The 17376-nt window shown below is 37.4% G+C and overlaps 2 protein-coding genes across 6 annotated transcripts in view; both read left to right on the top strand.

The window, feature by feature from the left end:
* Positions 1-7220, top strand: part of rbm20 (RNA binding motif protein 20) — a 39557-nt gene extending 32337 nt beyond the window's left edge. For 3 of the 4 annotated variants that reach the window (XM_067497739.1, XM_067497737.1, XM_067497740.1), the window contains exons 8-14: positions 67-146; positions 506-1211; positions 1299-1385; positions 1520-2102; positions 2435-2500; positions 3443-3564; positions 6204-7220. In XM_067497739.1, coding sequence (XP_067353840.1) covers positions 67-146; positions 506-1211; positions 1299-1385; positions 1520-2102; positions 2435-2500; positions 3443-3564; positions 6204-6266 — 1707 coding nt within the window. In that variant the 3' untranslated portion in view covers positions 6267-7220. The remainder of the gene's footprint in view (positions 1-66; positions 147-505; positions 1212-1298; positions 1386-1519; positions 2103-2434; positions 2501-3442; positions 3565-6203) is intronic. The other variant, XM_067497738.1, reaches the window with a different exon arrangement.
* A 1640-nt stretch (positions 7221-8860) lies between these two features.
* Positions 8861-17376, top strand: pdcd4b (programmed cell death 4b). Of its 2 annotated transcripts, none has more exons than XM_067499008.1 (12): positions 8861-8954; positions 9398-9501; positions 9860-10174; positions 12405-12499; positions 12710-12823; positions 12914-13135; positions 14338-14435; positions 15392-15506; positions 15837-15944; positions 16217-16327; positions 16433-16572; positions 16683-17376. In XM_067499008.1, exons 2-12 carry the CDS (start codon positions 9459-9461, stop codon positions 16741-16743), a joined length of 1422 nt encoding a protein of 473 aa, XP_067355109.1. In that variant the 5' UTR covers positions 8861-8954; positions 9398-9458; the 3' UTR covers positions 16744-17376. The 2 variants fall into 2 exon arrangements, with proteins under 2 accessions (XP_067355109.1, XP_067355110.1); XM_067499009.1 differs by lacking the exon at positions 8861-8954 and adding an exon at positions 8961-8983.

Here is a 17376-nt window from a genome sequence, read left to right as displayed (position 1 = left end):
ATTGGTGAACAATCTACAGCAGGTTAAAGGCTGTTAGCAAATTACTTATACTGTCTTTCTATGTAGAAACCAGGTAAAGATGTTCAATCAATCATTGAGGACATTACCTGTCAACGGGAAAGGAATGAGTTGCAAGAAACTGAACAGTAAGAGAACGTTTCATTGTTCTTTTAGCTTGAATGTTTGTTTTTGTGTAGTGGAGTTCTGGAAAGATCTTTTGGACTAAAGCAAAATTCAAATTATGTGACGTAAAAACGTTTAGGGTGCCAGGGCCAGTCTTTGTATATGATTGAGGGTTGTGTCTGTGCCTTCCACTGGAGGTTTTCTAGGCATGCCAACAGGGAGGAGACCGTTTGAATAAGTGTGAAAAATGATTGGATAGATGGGTGGATAATGAGATTATTACTTAAATCAACAAATAAAACTTTTTTGAATGAAAAGATTCTAAAACAAAGCACAGCTGTAAAATGTTCATCAATGCAATCTACCTGTCATATTTCTATAGCTACATGCCAGAGAGAGCACGCTCCCGCAGCCCTCTCAGCCGCTCCCTGAGTCCTCATTCCCACAGCCCCAGTTTTACATCATGTAGCTCAGCCCACAGCCCCCAGGGAGCACCATCCAGGGGTCCAGAGAGAGGCAGCAATGGCTTGGGCCCTCGCCGGGGCTCCTGGGATTGGTCATCACACTTCAGAAGGAGTGAGGATGAAAGAGAGAGGGATGACTCGTGGAGGAATGGGGCAAGTGTAGATGACGATTGGTCACCTAGCCGGGCAGCTGACCGTCGTAAGGCCCACCAGAAACTCTTGGACCATTTAAGCTCAAGATCTGCAGATGAGCGAGGAGGAGGTGGCGGTGAGGGGATGAGGGGCCACAGAGACTGGCACCCAAGGGGCAGCCCCCAGGGCGTGTCCTTCAACTCAACTTATAGGAACATAGAAGATGACTTCTACATGAAGGATCAAATATACAAGTTGGACAAGTTGCCCAGACCTCAACACCAAAGATACGATACAAACGGAAAAAGGAGGGATGGTGGTGATTACCATAGTAGAGTGAGACATAATGAGTTTGAATTGACAGAGGAGCCACTTCGCAGAACACCAGAAGAAAAGAGACAGACTTCACCAGGCAGAGACAGGAGTGAAAAAGCAAATAGGAGACACATCGCTGCAGAGAAACACAGGAGTGAAAAATCTTCTGAAAATATTGTGAGGAATGTTTGTAAATGAAAATTCTTATTGTCCACATTTCTCTGTCTCACCTTCTTCTAACAAACACAATAATAATTTTCCCAGGATCGCAAGTCAAAAGAAAAATCGAGTTCACCCCAACAAATCAATAAGTCAAAAGAGTCTACTGAATGCAGTAAAAATAAAGATGCTGTAAGTAGACATTTTGATCTGCGTGAAACATGACTTGACTTCCCCCTTACTTGAATCAATAAGTTAATTGTAAACATGTCAGGCTGCTGTAGCAGATGTTGCATTAAAAGATTTTTCTTGATCCATTTCTATAGGAGAAAGTGCGGGAAAGTGGAGATGACACTGATGAGGAGTGCTGGTATCCCAAGAACATGGAGGAATTGGTCACAGTAGATGAAGTTGGAGAAGATGATTCTATCATTGAGCCAGATCTTTCTGAGCTGGAAGTAAAGGCATGCTGCCCCAAAGAATCTGTGGAGGAAGAAATAGTTGAGAAGAACACAGCACAACCTACCACATCCTTAGAGGTGCAAAAGTCTTGCCAGGAAATGTGCTGTGGGGAGGCAGGAGAGCAGAGAGAAATATGTATCACGGAGAAAGCAGCAAATGATTTAACCACAACCAGTCCTGAAATCAAAAGAAGTCCTGAAGTCCTGAAAGTTTCTTTAGTGGCTCCAAAGGTACCAGTTGGTAACAGTAGTGATTTTCCTAATGAGGAGTTCAAAGCTGCCGTTGAGGAGACATGTTTAGATGACAAAGCAACCAGCAGTGAGCCTTCAGAGGACCCTGTTGAAAATCACATTAGTATGTTGGAGGACAGCAAAAGGCAGGAAGTTGGACAGATCGTGGAAACAGTCACTAATGGGACAGAAGAGAAGGATGGAATTGTTAAAAAAGGTATTTTTCATAAGACAAATATTTCCAAACAAAAACTACACATACAATGTTCAGTCACAAGAAGCATGTTTACTTAAAGTCTTACAAAGAAATTGAACAAGTTTTATTGAAGGAACCAAAGAATGTTTTGATTTAATTCACATTAAAACTGATTTAATTTAGATTTCGATTACAACTGATTTAATTTAGATTTAGATGACAACTGATTACAGTAATGCAGCATTGAAAATGCTTGCAGGAAGGAAGGCTACACATTATGAGTCTTTTTTGTGTTGTCCTGAAATACATGCATTCAGTGTATTGTGCTTTTATCATAATTACACCTTTTATAGAGATTGAGGCACCCTCTCCATCTCGTGAGCAGGATAAAGTTGTCAATGAACACAGCATTCCACTGGGTAAGCACAACAAATTTTATATTATTTATCTCAGCCATTTTTGATGGGATCTACATTTAAACACAGTGACATTTTCAAGGAGTCTTGGGCCAGTGGTCTTAATCCTAAAGAGACAGTGATATCCTGTACGCCATTAATGACTGTACTGACAACCTGTTGCATTAGCACTCTAATTGACTGGAATTGCTAGGCCACTTTGCTGACCTATTTCCATGAGCAGTTTGTGAAACGTACCCCTGAGAGAAGAGTATTTATATTATCATTAGAGCTAGAATGACAAGAGCCAGCACATGGCCAGTGCTAGGCATGTGGCTTGGAGACTTACGTAAGCTGTGGTGCAGTGCGGTAACAACAGTGCACAGTACAGACATAAGAGCTATGTTTGCCGTCATGAGCTTTGACTATTTCTGTTGTATTACGCCCCGTGTGTGTTTGTGACTGGGACAAATATAATGCTGAGAAGTCGTGTGCTTGTTTTTGTTGACATTTTGTACATGTTTTATTGTGACTTTGATCTGCAGTTGTTTTGCTGGAATTAAATATTATGCATACTTGTGCATACTAATTGTAGAATAATTGCACCAACACTTAGTTCACAATCAGCTTACTCAACTGGCTTTAAATACGCCTTGCTGCCAGTGTGTGAAAAGACTTCCCTTGTAATTGTTTCTTTTTAATATCCAAGTGATATTAAACATAAAAAAAGTTTCAATTTAATTTTAATCTTTTCTCTGTGATACATGCTGTATTGTGTTTTTCTAAGAATTTGCTATATTTTCCATTGACTGGAATTAATCAAATGGATTAACGAATAGAAGAAAGTCCATCATTTAATCAAATGGGTTGCAATATTGCTTCAAGTACTGTCAATGTTGAGAAACTTCTCTTGTCAGGTACGGATTTCTTGGATTCAATAAAAGTGTTCTGTTTGCTGTCTTTTAGGAATGGAGTTTATTGTTCCAAGAGCTGGCTTCTACTGTAAACTCTGCGGATTGTTTTATACCAGTGAGGAAACTGCAAAGAGAACGCACTGTCGCAGCACTGTACACTATAGGAACCTACAGGTACACGTTGCATGGTGACACACCACTTTTTTTAGACATGGAATGGTTTTACATGCACTTAAGTAATCAGGGTACTGGAAATCCATGTATACATGCAGCAGAACAGTAACATGATTTCTCCTCTACCTCTGGCCTATTTTGGAAGCCTGGCTCAGAGATTTTATTTGTATAGTGAAAGAAAATGCTGCTTTCTGGCTTTTCTTTTTGTGTGTGTTCATGATGTAGTGGAGTACACAGGGAGAGAGAAACAGAAAAAAAGGGGAGACACATGCAGCTACTCCACAACGGAAACTTTCTGAATTTTAAAAATCCAGTGATTAGTTAGTTAAATTTTCTGGAAGACTTTAGGCCGACTTTGTTTTTTAAAAAAAGGCAGCATCACCCCGTTAATGATTTCTCCTTTCATTCAGCCTTTTACACAGCTTTGTGTTCCTCTCTGCAGCTTTTTGTTACACACATGCACAGTTGGAGAAAGACAATTGGAAACTTGGAAAAGTGCATACATAGATGTTCTCAGTCAAAAATCTGAATGGGGAAACTAGATAAGATAAGAATTTATTGATCCTACAATGGGGAAATTCCATAGGAATAGGGAACCAGTTTTCCCTAAGCCTGTTACACACATGAACTCCAGACAAAGTATAGGAGAATTCAGCCTTGGACATTGTCTAGAGTGGCATTTTAGACACGGAACTCACAGCAGGAGAACACCTGAGTGAGAAAGGTCCTCCATGTGAAAATCCCCAAGATTTCTGTGCGTAATCAGTGCGCACAGGAGGCATGATTTGCTATAAAAATTAATCTCTGGGAAACTGTGTTAAAAATATCATCAAGGATATGGTCCGGATAATGTCGGCAGCTTTCCGCTCCTAAAAAAGTCAGGATAATGTAAAGAATTCCAGTGCATGTCTGAAAAGGGGTATAATCCCCTACCTCGATTTTGAAAAGCAGCTTTCCAGTTTACATGACAGTTAAGAATCAGATTTCCTGAAAAAAATCCCTGTGACATGTTACTTAAGTCTATGTAAATGCACTGAGTACGTGTGTGTGTGTTTGTGTTTGTGTGTGTGTGTGTTTACATTTAAGACAAGAGCAGCTGTGCGTTTGATGTTATCTCTTGTATACTAGCGAGTATTATATTTAAAAAAAATAATCTGACCACATTTAATGTGGTCTGTTAGCAACATACATGAGCACCTGTTGCTGGCTTGGTGCATAATCTCTTTGTTTCATACACAAAATGTACATTCAGCACATAAATATAATATGTTTCCTTGACTTGCCTGTTTTGATGCATTTGATTTTAGCAAGCTGGTGATTTTACATATTAGACATACTGTAAAAGTATAATAATACACGCTCCATAACTATTTTTGATTTTGCTATTCTAACTAATAAGCAATTGTAGTAAACAGTAAAAAATTCAAATTTTGTATATATCTTTTCTAAAAGAACAAATGTAATAATAGACTAGTTAGTCAGAAGATTATTCATTTTATAATATTATGATCCATATTGTATATCACTACAATAATGTCTGTGGTTTGATTGGCTGGTTGGTTAACTATTTTCTGACATGTAGTTGAAAACATAACTAACAAAAAAGCACATATATGATATATAGCGATTTACAGACACACGTCCCACCATACACACAAGCATACACATTGCATGTAAACTTGCAGCTGTATTAGGTGTCTGATTACTGGCCATTCAGCACCAAGCCATCTTACATTTCTCTCATCTCGGCAGCACAGCTGAGGCAAGCCAGAGGAGTGGCATTTCCCTAACATTTGATGAATTACATTCCAAGAAGAAAAAAACTGTTTTAAACAGTTGTGCTGTCTATCAAAGCACTGGGTATATGTGTGTTCTGGTGTTTTACTTTTCTTTTTTTCTTTTATTCTTTTGACCATAGATTTCTATTTTACTTTAATGTACTTATCTACAGTATATAATTATTATTTTTTTCATTTTTGTTATTTGTAGTATTTCAAGGATGAACTGTGTCTTGTTTAGCAGCAGAGTTCTTTAATGTATCCATTAACCAAATTATTATGTGTATCACCACATTAGCTGGTAATGTACACCATAACTCCTTCCATATTGGACTGGCTCCCATTCTGGGATATTTGAGTAAACCACCATGACTGATGGCATCCTAATTCAGATATTTTCACACCAAAACTGACGTTAAATATATTGATGTTGATATTAGATGCAGATAGCCTATATCTTAATATTAGAGATTTGAATGTGTTTTTTACAGTAATTTGTGGCAAATCTATTAACAGAGCATTTGGACTTTGAGTGTTGGCAGTTCTCATCAATAACACTTCAAACGGTAAAATAAAAAAGGAATTAGCCCTGAATATGTTTAAAACTCAAATACTTTTTAAGTTTTTCACCCCTTTGGTAAAAAGTGTAATAATATTTATTTTGGTCGTAGAGAAAATCACATAAACCATCATTACACAAGTCTTGACTGTTGTTCTAATTGGTTCTTGTGTTAGTAGAAATGGCCTTTGTGCAGTTAAGTTGTTCAAACTAAATGTAATATTTTATAGTAAATATTTAATTTTTGATATATTTGAGGTTTCAGGTTTTTAATCTTTCATCTTTTTTCCAATTCTCCACAGAAGTATCTGTCTCAGCTGGCAGAGGAAAGCTTGTCAGGAGCACTTGTGGTACCCTCACCTTAACGCCATGACATCACCTTAACCTCTCACCTCTTATACAGCAAACAGTAGAGGAAATATTGATGTATGTGTGCTGTTGGTGCAAGGCTATGGACAACTACGGCATAGATAATGTGGCCCTTCTAAATTAGAGTATGTGGACTGTTGCACTGCTTTTAATATTTTCAAACAAGAATCTTTGGATTCCTAGAAGGACACTTAAATTTGCTGCCATAAATGCTGTCAGTCTTGTACATACTTGAAGTGTAATGTATAGTGAGGCCACAGTATTTAATTGCATTGCTTTAACCATTTTTATGGTACTGAGTTTTTTGGGGGTGTGTGAATTTATTTGTTTTAGCTTTTAATTTATTTTTTTGAGAGGAATTGTATTTGCAATATTCTAAGTAATGACACTTTTATGCATTATGGGCTCATAGTCCATTTGCTATGATTAAGTCAATTGTTCTCACAAGAACCTTATTTTCAATTTGGCCTGTACATTGTCTTAGCAACTATTATACATGATACAGACATCAAATGACTTGAAATATTTATTAAAGGATACAGATTCTCAGGTTTGATGTATTTGCTGAAGAGTTTTATATTTACATCTCCATACAATGCATCTACATTTTTATTTATTCAAATTCAAGGTCTTTTTTATGTATCTTGTGCCAGCACTACACTATCTCTGTATTAGGCAAAATGTGTTATCATTTGGAAATTCACAAGAAAATCCAAGTCATAGTACTGCCTTAATTATTGAAGACCTTACACCGGACCATTTGTTTAATTCAGCAGGAAATCAAACAGTGATTAATATTACATAAATACTCTCAGGAGGATTAAGTCAAACTGTTTTTGTATACTGTGAATACTGATCCTTAGACAATAATGAACTTTTTTTTTTCTCTGACAACATTTTATTTTGATTTTTGATGGGAAAAAAACTTCAATAAATATTTCTAAATTGTTGTCTCTCCTTCAGAGTTCAATTATGCCATAGAACCTGGAACTCATTTCAAAGGCCACAGTATTTAATTGCATTGTTATAACAATTTTTATTGCCTTGAGTTTGTTGGGGTATTTCTGCTTTTTATAACATATTTTGTTTTCTATGTGGTATTACAGGTAAGGTAGCATAGTTATAAATACCTGCACAAATTTTACAGTATACAGTACAACTCGGGGGGATGTTTATTTTCAGTCAGTGGCTGCCAGACTGTGGAATGACCTGCCTGTCTCTGCATGTGGCTGATTCTACTGATTCTTTTAAAGAGCAACTGAAGACACTCTTCTTCAGATGAACCCTTTGCTGTCTGGGCATTTATTGTTGCATCTTTGTTGTATTTGTGCTTTAATTTAGATTAGAATTTTTACAGTCTGTATTTTCTCTTTTTTACATTTTGTAAGGCACTTTGTGATTTTATCTGTGAACGGTGCTATATAAATAAATTTTAATTACTTTTGCTTACTTACTTTAACATGCATCTATTTTCTATACCCACTCAGAGTGGGATTTCAGAGTGATTGTTGTGAAATTGCTCCCCCAAGTGTTGAGGCAAAACACGCTCAGGGGCTAAATCTTAATCTGTACGTAACACTTGTGTATTTTTATTAAAATGTTTACGTACATGCATTTTCTCTGTTTATTGTCACATTATATTTTGTAGAAACACATTTTAGAGCAACTTTGCAATTGTTCAAGTTGCTTTTTATAGTTCTAGTTTGTGAGCGCATATACAGCGATCAGCCACATTTTTTGCCACCTAATGCATTTTAAATATTGTGGCCAAGACATTAGAACCACCTCTTTTTACATTGCACCTCAGTTTGAATCCACTACCTACTTTGACCTTAATAATAAACACATAGTAGAATTATCACCCTTTTGACAGTTTAAACCTAAAAACTGAGAAAGTATATTATTGTAACACTAGAATTTATGGAAGCGTCACTGTATTGGACTGCATTAAGTTGCACAGGTGTACTAAATGTTGTGGCTGTGTGCTGTATATAAAGGGTATTAAACTTCCCTGTGTCTTCCCTTTAAACACTTTAAACAGTTCACTGAAAAACTCCTCTATGTGTTTTCTTTTAAACTTGTGACATCTTATTTTACAGACGATGTAGTCTTGGTCAACCTATGTCTCATTGACTCCTCCAGATGATATCATCTGAACTAAAAAAGTAATCATATGGGAGAGTTTTCCAGAAATATATGTTAATATAGAGGGGGTAGAAATAAGTTCGGAAGTATTTATAACCTACATGCAGTTTACATGCAGGACGCATGTAAAATCGTTGCTGTTGACCAAGTGTATTAACTCTTATGATTGGGTAACATTCTTTAGCCAGTTAAATAGATTATGAACATTTGACGGAGTTAATAATAGTTGTCATAATCACCATCAATTAACGGGGGTGTTGTATCTGATGTCATACACATCAATTTCCCAAATTAGAAAGTGAAGTTCTGCAGGACTAAAGACAGGGGGCAGCACGTTATAAATCAAATTGCCCACGCAGAAAATGCGAGAAGAAAATCCCGTGGTGCATTTTCATTGGCTCTTTGTTTTAAAGAACCCCCTTCCAGCCAATCAGAGACTGAAAACACGACGCTACGTGCCAGCGTTGCTGGGTAGTCAAAGCAGAAACAACAGCGTTCAGCGTTCGTATCAAGAGTTTGCAGCTTGGACGTAATAAACGGTCAGTGATTTCATTGACAAAAAAGATAGGTAGATACGAATGTTTATTATGGTAGTTTTAATATTAATTTAAATATTTTATAAATATAGGGCAACGATATTCTCCAAGCTAGAGGGCTGTGCTAGTGACTTTATATTTCTGACGTTTAGGGTCTCATTAACATATAAGTAAAGATATATGAACGGATAAACAAGCTGTACACTGCAAATGTTAGTATTGTAGGGACGAAGCGATCGTTGATCAGATTCTAATTTGCTAATCTGCACTTTAGTCCTCTGGCGCAGCTCCTTCCTTTGACAGTGAACATTCAAGCTAACGCAGCGTCAGCCATTGTTTACCAACAAAGTGAATGAGTAGGAGGAGGGGAAGCTGTTGCGCCGCATTATGTCTGGGCATGTTATTAACGCGTCTCTGCGTCTGAAATATACTCTTCGACATTGCAGGTTCAATTTGAGGATCTGTTTGCACGCTGTACTACTGCAAATTCTCCATTACACTGTAAAAATGGCAACTGACTGCGAGGCTTGGCTGAACGCAAACCCCGTTGGTGAGTGGGACACGATTTAAATGCTTCATCAGCTGGATCTTGTGTGCAGGCACTGGGACTTTTTCGTGCGGAAGTGGTTCACTGCTTGACGTTAGCTAGGTTTTTGCACTGCCTGTGGGTTTAGTGGTGTTGAATTTGTCGTCGTTTATAGTGTGTGAAAGTAAACAGAAACTCACTGCAAAGTCCCGAGATAACGCACATTTCCCCATAATTGCACTTGGGCCCTGCCAAAATAAATAAAACACAATGTAGGTATCACCTTTGGTTTCCTTAATCTGATCAGCAGGTTAAAGCTTCTTCTTTTCATTGTCTGTCAACAAAAACTCCCCTCCCTTTTTTTAAATTACAAATTCAATAGAGGCTGCGGACCTGAGTGACTCCTTTGTGTCTGGCGATGAAGACATTGGAGGATTGGTTATTTCCAACAAAAACATTAATGAGATAAATGGAAACTGGCTGTCCTCATCTAGCAACAGCATCCATGAGGCACGTCTCAAGGCAAAGGCCAAGCGGAGGCTAAGAAAGAACTCCTCCAGGGACTCTGGCAGAGGGGACTCACTTAGTGATAACGGCGATGTGGTCAGAGGTACCTCAGCAGCACCCACCAGCCCCAAAAGCAAACTGCTGGACAGAAAGTCCCGACTGGGAAAGGGCAGAGGCCTTCCAAAGAAAGGTAAGAAGTGTATGAAGAAGTATGCAGTGGCATTATGATATCAAAGAGGTATACTGTTTCAGTTCCCTTTTTTTAAAGGATAACCTTTTGCTTGTTACTCACATAGTCTAAGTAAGTCACAGAGTGTTGGTGTTTCAGGGCTTCAAATGGAAGCAGAAAATAACTTTTCAGTTATTTGTGAATTTGCTAATCTGCACTTTAATCCTCTAGAATTTTCCTTTAAAAGATAAATAATTAAATGTATAACTATATTTATAACTGACATATCAATGCATAAGATGTAAACATTCAATATTTTAAACCATGAAAAGTCTCTACAGAGATTGCTGAAAGAAATTATTATTTTCATTTATTGAGCTTAATCTTGTGTGCTAGGACATGGTCATAGCTGTTTATACAGTATATAATTTATTATTGTGTGACACCACAGATGAAACATTCAGGATAAACTGTTGCATAATAGCTTAGTGTGATATCCAATTTATATATAAGAAAGCTTTTCTGACCTACCTTCTCTTTGTGTCTAACTGCCTAACAAACATACACTCAGTGGGCAGATTATTAGAATCAACATCTGTAAAATAATTCAGTCATATACAACAGTTCTAGAAAACAAATATCCTCCTTCAGCAATATAATGTTCAACTTTTATAGTAAGTTTCAGTTAATAGTGTAGTGTTTCAGTTAATTTTAGATTAAAGTGATTCATCTTACTGATGGGTGTTCTTATTAATTTGTCAATCCCATTTATATTAATGCGCTATGCTTAACAACTGAACACCTGTTTAATTCTCATCACAAACTACACCCTCTAAAATGATCATGCCAATGAACTAACAATTATCTAAAACAGCCTGAACAAAAACTTAGCACACACCTTCATGATGGGAGATGTTATGGCAAGATTGCAGGATTAGACAGCTTTAGTTTAAGATAGGTGTGCCTAATAAATTACAGTGTATTGAAAAAAAATCTAAATAGAATAGAATGCCGTTATTGTCATTGTACAACGAAATTTAAAAAAGAATAGATCAATACATGTCATGGTAGTCAGGCTATCTCTCACTGCAGGTCTTAATTCAGTGTTGTAGTGTCTATCTGTACCCCTGCAGACTGCAGTACATTTCAGTCACTTCATATGGGCAGTAATTTTTGTCTTGCCAATGTGTCCGTCCATTTATTTTGGTTGCATAACAGAATTGCTTTGCAAGTGGTGCCCTGTAAATTGAGCTTAGAGCTCACCTGCATTCAATGTTCATGCACAGCAGTTGCGAAAGACAAATGAAGGGGATGTCCAGTAATTATGGCCCGCATTGTTTTGTTTTTTGTTTTTACTTATTTGATAGTTTTTAATGAAAGGTGGGCAGGAAAGATTGGAGAGGATAATCAGTATGATGTGCAGCAGAGGCCCCCAGAGGGGCTCAAACCTCAGATACTGTAGTTGTATGGCTTGCACTGTAACCCATTCAGCTGCCAGTGTGGCCCAGCCTGCATTATGTTGTGGGACAGGTTTTCACAAACAAAGTGGGTGGTACTAAATATAGTGGCATGTCATATGCAACATGCTGGGTGTGACTAAAGCGTGTCACACAAGCTGCTTCTGTGTGGGTTGTGCTTTGGTACAAATAACACAGAGATGCTTTCAAATTTAGTAAAATTTTACAAACAAATAATTGTTTTTACCACAGGACTCAAACAAAGTTTATTTCCTGCTAAATACTAGGAGTTTTGCTGTTTAAAAGGTAGTTGCATAGAGAAAGGCTTTGGGCATTTTGAGTGCAGTAATCAAACAGTAAATTAACTATCACTACTTGATATCTGTTACATGGTTCAGAGTAAAAGCCTGTACACTCTGATGCACATTGTAAACATCCTGAACATCATTGCAATGAGGTTGCTTTGAAAATTAACTGATGAGGTGCTGACTGTCTCTCAGCATGGAACCAGTCAGGCTGTAAACTAGCAAATTCTGAAAATTGGTCTGTGAATGGTTTGCAATAGTCACATTTCAGGGTAAGTCACTCATAAGAAATAAATTGACTAAAACATTTTAAATCGGACAAAAAAAACAAAAATGTGAATTTTTTTCTATAGTAACCACAATTTTTTTTTTATATATGGGCTAGTAAATCTTTTGAAGATGTGTAATATTTTTAATACATTGCATTAACGTGGGTAATTGTGATGTTGTCAGATATCATACTGTAACTACTATGGTCTTTGCACACAGGTGGAGCTGGAGGAAAGGGTGTGTGGGGCCGATCCGGTGAAGTCTATGAACCGGAGGAGGTAGATGAGAAAGACCCCAACTATGATGAAGATCAGGTACTAACTGTAGTGTTCATATTGTACATCTGCGCATCAATATCATGAATATCATGGTCGCTCATATTGTTAATCACTCAATTGCATCATATTGTATTTATTTTTGTTTGTTTCTTTTATAATTGGACTTGAATGGATAATCAATACAATGTAGTAATCCAGTACAGGAATGGCAAACACTCGAATTGGAACATGATTATGTTTCTACAGGAAAACTGCGTTTATGAGACTGTGGTTCCTCCACTGGATGAGAGAGACTTTGGGAAGACGATCACCCCCATAGTGCAAGAGTACTTTGAACACGGCGACACAAATGAAGTAGCAGTGAGTGCCTGTGGTGTCAAGAGTGAACAGGATGTGCACACATTTAAAAACATTTACCCATGTTAAAGTAATGTCTCTTTTCACATACAGGAGCTGCTCGCAGAGCTAAACCTGGGCCCCATGCGATGTGAGGTCCCCTCACTGGCAGTGTCACTGGCCCTGGAGGCTAAAGCCAGTCACCGGGAGCTTACCTCCAGGCTGCTGGCTGACCTGTGTGGGCCTGTCCTGTCTCGCGCCGACATGGAAAACTCATTTGACAAACTGCTCTGCGAGCTGCCTGATCTGGTCTTGGACACACCTGGAGCCCCACAGGTGAGGTTTTCGATTGTCTGGAAATAGGTTTAGGTGTGTACAAGCTTAATCATTGAAAGATCCACAGTGGGATACTGAATGAATTTCTTAGAATGCAAGTTTATTAGACAGTGAGTGTTAGTTGGTCCAGCAGGCAAAGGTTCACCTTTAATTCAGATAACAACACAAGGTGCTGGAGTCACAGTAAATCCAAGTTTTAGGCTGTTTGACTTTGACTTTGATGTTTCAGCATATTTTCATGTTCTGTTACGCTCTGATACAGTTTAACAAACTGACCTGCAGATGTAGATCATATCTAAAAGAGCCATTGGATTAAACACACAGGACCTCTCTGACTTGTCAGTTTAAGGTCTCTGCTGTGGTTTGGTGTGTTGGTGTGGTCTACAGAGCTAATGTATTGTGTGTTATCTTTCCTTTTCAGCCTGCACAGAGATTACATTCAGTCTTTTGTCGATCTGTGCAAAAAGCAGGCTGAGCAAAGAACGCTCAAATGGTTATTGGTTGTGTTCACCAACCCCTCCTGTCACAGTCTGATTTAGTCTCAATGATAATTTCTGTCTCACTCTCATAGTTTTCTGTGGGTTTAAAGAGATGTTAGGACTCTGCCTTTCTACCACATCCTTCCCTTCATCTGATCACTTTCTTTTTTTTAGTTTCACATACACTCTCTTTTCTACGTATGCCTGCAGGTATAGCCACAATAGAGATGAGACAAAGCTGCCTCTTGTCTAAATTGGAACAATGATCAATGATAACTGCAGGCTTTGTGGAGGCCAGAAGAGCAAAGCTATTGCTTTCATTTCCCTAAATCATGTGCTCATACTACTTTAAACAAACACACACACGTGCACCTATAGCCATTGTCAGTTTTCGGTCATGTCAGTGTTTTTGTGAAGACTCCTTGAACTGAATCATTTTTATAAACAGCAAAAGAGTTTTTTGTTTTTGTTTTTTTTATTGATTCAGACTTTTAATCATTCATTTATAAAAAGCTTAAAAAAGAGCCCTAAAAATACAATATTATATTAAACAATCACAAATATTTATTCCTTAGTGCATACTTTAAATACTCATGCATAAACACAAGGCTCATGACACTTTGACTTGATTGCTTTAATGAAGGGACCCTCCCTTCTGTTTTAGAAGACATAATAAATTTAAGACAACCTACATTTGTATTTTTTTTTCCTGTGTTTCTTCAGTTGGTGGGCCAATTTATTGCACGTGCTGTTACTGACCAAATATTGTCCAAGAGCTACATCGAGGGCTACAAAGGCAAAGTTGATTGTGAATATGCAAGGTATGTTGGACAAGCTCTGCTGCTCATGACTTAAATTTCCTGTTTTACAATATTTTCAGTCTTCAGAGATCACATCATGGTTTTAAAATCTGTGCAAGAGATATGATTTTCTTGCTGCTTTTAATATAATTTTTAGGTGCTAATATAAACACAAGTGTAAGTAACTGAGAACAGTATTTATTTTGTATAAAAACATTGACAGGTATCTGAACTCTTCATATGCCATTTAGACAAAATAAATTAACCTTATCTGGAATTAGTCTTTTCAGTAGGAAATACTTTGTTTGTAATAGGAAAATGTACTAAAAATACTGCATATATGAAAATATACTGGTGCTTGCTCTAGCGCAGACCTAATTTTAATCTCGTTTAGCTTTACCTTTTGAAACTAATTTTCCTGATGACTAGTCAGTATGGACAAGAGGAATGAGTTCAGCAAGAACACTCGTTCTTAGTTTTGATAAGCAGCCCTAAATAACTTTCAGGATTTAAAAGAGAGAATATGTTTACATTTCCTCATGGACATTTGGCTAAATGCAAAACTGTCAGTAAGCCAAGACTTGACTAAATAAAATGTATGGAAGAGTAGAAAAATCTAAACTTTCCATTTCTATTTGTGTTAATGAATTTACACAGGGGAGGAACTTTCTAACTTTAATCAACTCCTCCCAAAGGTCATCTTAGTAGGTACAACAATAAATTAAAAACAAAGGTTTATCGGTCACTACAATAAAACTATTGGTAATAGGGCTCTGCTTCAAAGCAAAGGTATCCAATAAACAGGTGGGACTTACTTGTGATTACAGCTTTCAGCATGTTATGGAAGAAGGAATTAACACGCTCTTGCAGTTTGAGGAAATGGGGCAGTAAATCTAAAAATGCATGTTGGAGTTAGTGTGTGACAAGTTGCCCCTACAAACTCTGAAAATTTTTTATTTTATTTTTTAATCTTCTAGGGCAGCACTAGACAGGGCGGCAGTGCTGCTGAAAATGAGTATGGGAGGCCTTCACATAGACAACCAGTGGGGGTCAGGTGGAGGCCAGAGACCTGTAACACAGCTTATCAAGGAGGTAAATGACAGCCATCAGTCTGGAGAAGAGACTGCCAGTGAACCAGTTATTCACGATCAGAAATCTAATACTGCCCATCGTTTTTTTTAACCATTGCTCTAAATTTGTGCAAAAAAGTGCAACACTTATTGAGGAAAGTGGTTTTCTACTTTTTTACATTTACCTTTTTTTTACATTGTGTTTATGTACAGGGCAATTTGCTACACTCTTAATTGGTGATGTTAAAAGTGGAAGATTTGCTGTGGATTGTACATCCTTTCGTACTCTTTGTGGCTGTAACAAAAAGAGCATAGATTAACAACTATCATTATCTGTTCTCTGTCCTGTCAGATGAACCTGTTGCTGAAAGAATACATCCTCTCTGGAGACAGTAAGGAGGCTGAGAGATGCCTGAGAGATCTGGAGGTTCCTCATTTCCATCATGAGTTTGTTTATGAGGTAAATCCCCACACTCTCACAGTGAAATTACTCCTGTAGCATCAAAGTGAGATATACAAGAGGAGGCAAAGAAGGAAGAAATCCTCAAATGAATAGTTTGTTCTTTACCTCATCATTATTGTGCATCTGTGAAATAAAACTGAATGTTTGAAAAGTTCAGTCCATAATAATTTTAAGCATCTTGATGTTTCTCCTTTTCAATCTTTAACGACTGTATTTTACTACAACAAGTGCATCTCCAGCAAAGCTGTGAATGGTTTTGTTCCTCTCAGGCAATAGTAATGGTGTTGGAGTCGAAAGGAGAAAAAACATTCAAAATGCTTCTCAAGCTACTCAAGTTGCTCTCTATGTCCTCCATCATCACTGTGGATCAAATGAGAAGGGTAAGGTGCCACCTGGTGTTTGAATAATACATTGCACATAATAATATCAGCCACAAAAAACATCTTATTTGTATGCTAGTGTTTTATTGCATTCTTTTTTTCTAGGGCTATGAAAGGGTTTATATGGACATAGCAGAAATTAACATTGATGTTCCTCGTGCATATTTCATCCTGGAGCAATTTGTTGACAAGAGCTTCAACATGGGAATCATTGATATAAACTTAAGAGATTGCTGTCCCTGTCGGTGAGTGTGTGCTATAGGTTTTATCTGACACAGTCCATACACACATCCCTGAAGGAAGATACGTTGCCCTATTCTTATATTATTTGTTATTGTGACCTGTCTCTTGTCAGAGGCCGGAAGAGATTTGTCAGCGAGGGAGATGGCGGTGTTGTCAAATTTGAAAGCTACTGAGGAGCCCTTTTTATGTGCCATATTTCCTGAAAAGAGGTTAAGCTACTTTTTTACCTGGATATTTTTCAAGAGCGTTGGATACAGTTTATTTTTATTTTTTTTCCTTCTTAAGTCATAAAGATTGTACATTTGTGAAATTAAGATGGGCTATAAAAAAAGGCACTTTTGATTGAAACTGAAGTAGTTCACTTTGTCTGAGGTGTTTCAGTATACATTTACATAAGCTAACCCTTAAAGTGCCGCACCTCTCAGTGTCAGTCATTCCATGTTTTGTACAGTATTTTGTTGATTTCACAGCCACTCCTTTTGTGTTTTCTAGAAAAAAGTATTTGAAAAAGCTTTATGAAGGGTTAGAAAAAAAATAAAGACAAGCATGTTGTTTCAATGCAATTCTGGCTTCCCAGTGGATCCTGTTTCTATGCTGATCTTGACTTTTTTCTTTTACCCTTTAAATCATACAAAGATCATTGTGTTCAAGACACAGGTACAGTGCATAAATTCCAGTCAGGTAACTTCACAAAATGGTGTTTAGAAAGTTTATTTTTATATCTGGGCATAACTGGTGTGTGTGAAATGTACCACATATTGCTCCTTGTACATTCATTAAATCATTAAATAATTCAAGAAATAGTT

This window comes from Channa argus, chromosome 3 (genome assembly GCF_033026475.1).
Source record: "Channa argus isolate prfri chromosome 3, Channa argus male v1.0, whole genome shotgun sequence".
In the NCBI taxonomy this organism is placed as follows: domain Eukaryota; kingdom Metazoa; phylum Chordata; class Actinopteri; order Anabantiformes; family Channidae; genus Channa; species Channa argus.
Note: the sequence above shows the minus strand (reverse complement) of the source record. Positions and strands in the feature narration are given on the sequence as shown.